This window comes from Otolemur garnettii, unplaced genomic scaffold, assembly GCF_000181295.1.
Source record: "Otolemur garnettii isolate 467f Iridium unplaced genomic scaffold, OtoGar3 scaffold00043, whole genome shotgun sequence".
Lineage (NCBI taxonomy): Eukaryota > Metazoa > Chordata > Mammalia > Primates > Galagidae > Otolemur > Otolemur garnettii.
Window position 1 is genome coordinate 4,831,399 of NW_003852438.1, and position 4,504 is coordinate 4,835,902.

General features: G+C 35.9%; 1 protein-coding gene across 5 annotated transcripts in view; it reads left to right on the forward strand.

Moving 5' to 3' along the window:
- Positions 1–4,504, forward strand: part of LARP4 (La ribonucleoprotein domain family member 4) — an 80,022-nt gene that overhangs the window by 49,661 nt on the left and 25,857 nt on the right. For all 5 annotated transcript variants that reach the window (XM_012805480.2, XM_023513704.1, XM_023513705.1 and 2 more), the window contains exons 8-9: positions 1,781–1,993; positions 2,506–2,609. In XM_012805480.2, the coding sequence (XP_012660934.1) occupies positions 1,781–1,993; positions 2,506–2,609 (317 nt within the window). The remainder of the gene's footprint in view (positions 1–1,780; positions 1,994–2,505; positions 2,610–4,504) is intronic.

Sequence of the window (4,504 nt, forward strand, 5' to 3'; positions counted from 1 at the left end):
GTAGTCCCAGCTACTTGGGAGGCTGAGGCAAGAGAATCACCTAAGCCCAAGAGCTGGAGATTGCTATGAGCTGTGACGCAACAGCACTCTCCTGAGGGTGATAAAGTGAGACTCTGTCTCTAAAAAATAAATAAAATATCTAAAGCATAGAACGTTATATACTCATGTATGTCATATCCCTATCTTAATTACTAACAACAGCTTGCTATATGTACTTTTCATCTTTTTGCCTTGTTTGTTTTAAACTTAACTGTTTTCTGAAAATCTCTCTTTAATAATATTTAGAACTATTTAGAACGTTTATTTTTCTATATTCCTATAATACTCAATTGTATGAATGCACCATAGTATATTCTAACATTGATGGGCTATTGGGCAGAGGGAGAATTTTCCTCCTTTCTCAATTATTGAATAGTCATGAGCCTCTCTCTTTTCGCCAGCTTTACTAAGGTATGGTTGACAAATAAAAATTGCATATATTTGCAGTGTGCAATGTGAGATTTTAACGTATGTATGTATTATGAAATGAATAAATTGAGCTAGTTAACACATACATACTTATTTTTTGGTGGTGGGAACATTTTGACATGAACTCTCAGCAATTTTCAAGTATACGGTGCATTATTATTAAATATTGTTACTTGTACAATAAATCTCCTAAACTTATTTCTCCTATGTAACTTAAACTTTGTATTATTTGACCAACATCTCCCCATATCGTCTCTTCTCCCATTCTTAGCCACTGTCAACTACCATTCTATTCTCAATTTCTGTGAGCTCACCATTTTTAGATTTCACATAAAGTGATGAGATCATATAGTATGTATGTGCCTTTATTTCCTGGCTTATTTCATTTAGCATTATGTCCTCCAGATTCATTCATGTTGTGAGAAATGAAAGGATTTCCTTCTTTAAGGCTGAATAATACTCTTCCATGTATGTGTGTGCACATGCATGTATGCACACACATTTCCCTGATCTATTCATTTGTTGATGAACACTTAGGTTGTTTCCATATCCTGGCTATTGTGAATAATGCTGCAGTGAACACAGGAGTACAGTACTCTTCGATATACTGATTTTTATTTCCTTTGCATATATACCCACTAGTGGGATTACTGGTTCATATATGATAGCACTATTAAATTTTTAAAGAAACTACGTATTTTCCATAGTGGCTCTACCAGTTTACATTCCAACCAATAGTGTACAAGTGTTCTGTTTTCTCCATTTCCTCTCTAATACTTAATGCTTGTCTTTTTGTTAAAAGCCATTTTAACAGACATGGGATGGTATCATGATTTTATTTGCATTTCTCTAATAACTATTGATTTTGAGCATTTTTACCATACCCCCGATTTTTAATTGCACTCCTCATATGAGTAAGGTTTAACATCTGTTTCCTATGCAAAAGTCATTTGGTGCCTACCTTTGTTCTGTGAACTCTGTTGATTTCTCTAATCCATTTTTCTGTAGGATTATTGGCCTTTTCACATCTATTTCTATAATGTATATAATATGGATATTAACACCCTTGACTAGTAAGTTACTGTTAGTTTTACTATTTTGGCTTGATTTACTTTGTTTATTGTGGTTTTTTCCATGCAGACATTTTTATTATAACTTAATTAAAGGTGGCATTTCCTTTTCTTTTGTTCTACTGATTCTATAACAGGGAGAAACAGCATAGTCATGTAAAATACGATGAAATGTAAATTAATATATTTGTAAAATGTACATTTAATCCTTTGTTACTCTAATGTGTTCTTTTTGTTTCTAGGCAAGGATAAAAGCCATCAACACATTTTTTGCTAAGAATGGTTATCGATTAATGGATTCTAGTTTGTATAGTCAGCCCATTCATACTCAAGCACAGTATGCCTCACCAGTCTTTATGCAGCCTGTATATAATCCTCATCAGCAGTACTCAGTCTATAGTATTGTGCCTCAGTCTTGGTCTCCAAATCCTGCACCTTACTTTGAAACACCACTGGTAAGTGAGATCTTTATCGAATAATAAAATATAAAATAATGAAATTTTAATGCAAGCTGAAATTGGAAGAAATCAGGTGGAGCAGTTTTTTGTTGACATTGGTTTCTTTTTGACTTACAATTTACAAGTAATTATAACTTATAGTATTAAGCTCCATACCAAATTATGCTTATGACTCAGAGTTGAGCTATTAGTTTCTATAATTTTATTTCATAAGTTTGAGTGAATTGAAAGACGAGAGTAGATAAGTTCTGAATGATTTCAAATGACTTTTAGTACTGAGAAATACTGGCAGAGAGGAATATTCCTCGGTAAGTAAAGAACTAGTGATTTATTATTCCTAAATTTAGTGGTACTTGAATATTGTAAAAAATGGATCATTAAAGTATTTTTAGTTATTTTTGACTTATGAAAAATTGATGGTACATTGCCACATGGAGGTCCTTGTGACCTTCGCACCAGATTTTTGCCTTTACCATTAATATTATATAAATGTTAACATTTTCTTCTAGGCTCCCTTTCCCAATGGTAGTTTTATGAATGGCTTTAATTCACCAGGATCTTATAAAACAAATGTTGCTGCTATGAATATGGGTCGACCATTCCCCAAAAATCGGTAAGATAAAAATCATAGCTAATACTAATTTTTAGACTATTCCGAATGGTTGTTAAGGGTTTACTGTGTTATTAATAATGCTTAATGGAGGCTCAGCGCCTGTAGCTCAGCGGCTAGGGTGCTAGCCACATACACCAGAGCTGGCGGGTTCAAACCCAACCCGGGCCTGCCAAACAACAATGACAACTACAACCAAAAAATAGCTGAGCTTTGTGGCAGGCACCTGTAGTCCCAGCTACTTGGGAGTCTGAGGCAAGAGAATCACTTAAGCCCAAGAGTTTAAGGTTACTGTGAGCTGTGATGCCATGGCACTGTACCACAGGTGACATAGTGAAACTATGTCTCAAAAATGAAAAAATAACTAATGCTTAATGGCAGGCTCAGTAAAAAGAGTAGTTTGTTTTAGTATAAAGAATGTAGACATTTTAGTAATTCAACCTAGAATTCATAAACACTTTTACTTCAGAGTTGGTATTGAATGTAAAGGAACATTAGACTGAGGTTTTCTTTTTATTTATTTATTTTTTTCAGTTGAGAAAATGGGGGCTTGCTCTGTTACCCAGGTTGGAGTATAGTGACACATTGTCATAGCTTCCCTGTAGTTCCCTAACTCTAGGACTTAAGTGATCTTCCCACCCTAGGCTTCCAAGTAGATGAAACTACAAGCACATGCTGCTATGCCTGGGTATTTTCTTTCTCTTTTCTTTTCTTTTTTTAAGTTTTTGGTAGCGACACCATCTTGCTTATGTTGCCCAAGCTGGTCTCAAACTCCTGGACTCAAGCAGTCCTCCTACCTTGGTCTCCAAAAGTTCTGGGATTATAAGTTGGCCACCAAGCCTAGCCTTGGATTGTTTAATAATAGAGAACAGAAAAAAAAATTGTGGTAGGAGTCTTTGACATAAAATTGGAATTGCCAGTTAGTGTGTTAAATGGATAATATTTTTGAGAATGAGAGTTTTCTGGGGATAACAATGTTAAGTGCTCCAAATTGTGAATGTATATTATTTGGGATTTTAAAAAATTGACCTTTGAAATGATTTCCATGAAATACAGTACACAACAGACAATAGCTAACATTTATTGAGCCTTTAATGTCTCAATCTATTCCTAGATTTTATATGTTTTATTAGTTAATTTTGAGACTCCAAGCCATAGTTTGCGATTTTAAATTGCACACGAACTACATGGACACCCTGTGTGATTCTCATAATCTATTTTGAACATTGGAAAATTTAAATGAAAATTTTGGAGTCAAACTTCCTGGGTCAAATTTTCACTCTGCCAATTACTGGCTAGGTGCTCTTAGACACAATATTATAACCTTTTATGCCTCAATTTCCTTATCTATAAAATGGATGTACAGGGTCTGTTAAGCACTCTACCGAGGGTGACATAGTGAGACTCTGTCTCAAAAAGAAGGCTCAGCACCTGTAGCTCTGTGGCTAGGGTGCCAGCCACATACTCCAGAGCTGGCAAGTTTGAGCCCAACCTGGGCCTGCCAACAACCAACAACAATGACAGCTACAACCAAAAAATAGCCAGGTGTTGTGACAGGCACCTGTAGTCACAGCTGCTCATGAGGCTGAGGCAAGAGAATCACTTAAGCACAGGAATTTGAGGTTGCTGTGAGCTGTGACACCATATCACTCTACCAGGAGAGACATAGTGAGGCTCTGTCTCACAAAAAAAAAAAATTGCACACAGACTTTATGGACAGCCTGTATGTCTATTTTATAGATGAGGAAATTGAGGCATTAAAGGTTATAATATTGTGGCTCAAGCGGCTAAGAACCCAGCCACATACACCTGAGCTGGTAGGTTCAAATCCAGCCCAGGTGCACCAAACAAAAATGACAGCTGCAACCAAAAAACAGCCAGGCCTTGTGGCGGGCGCC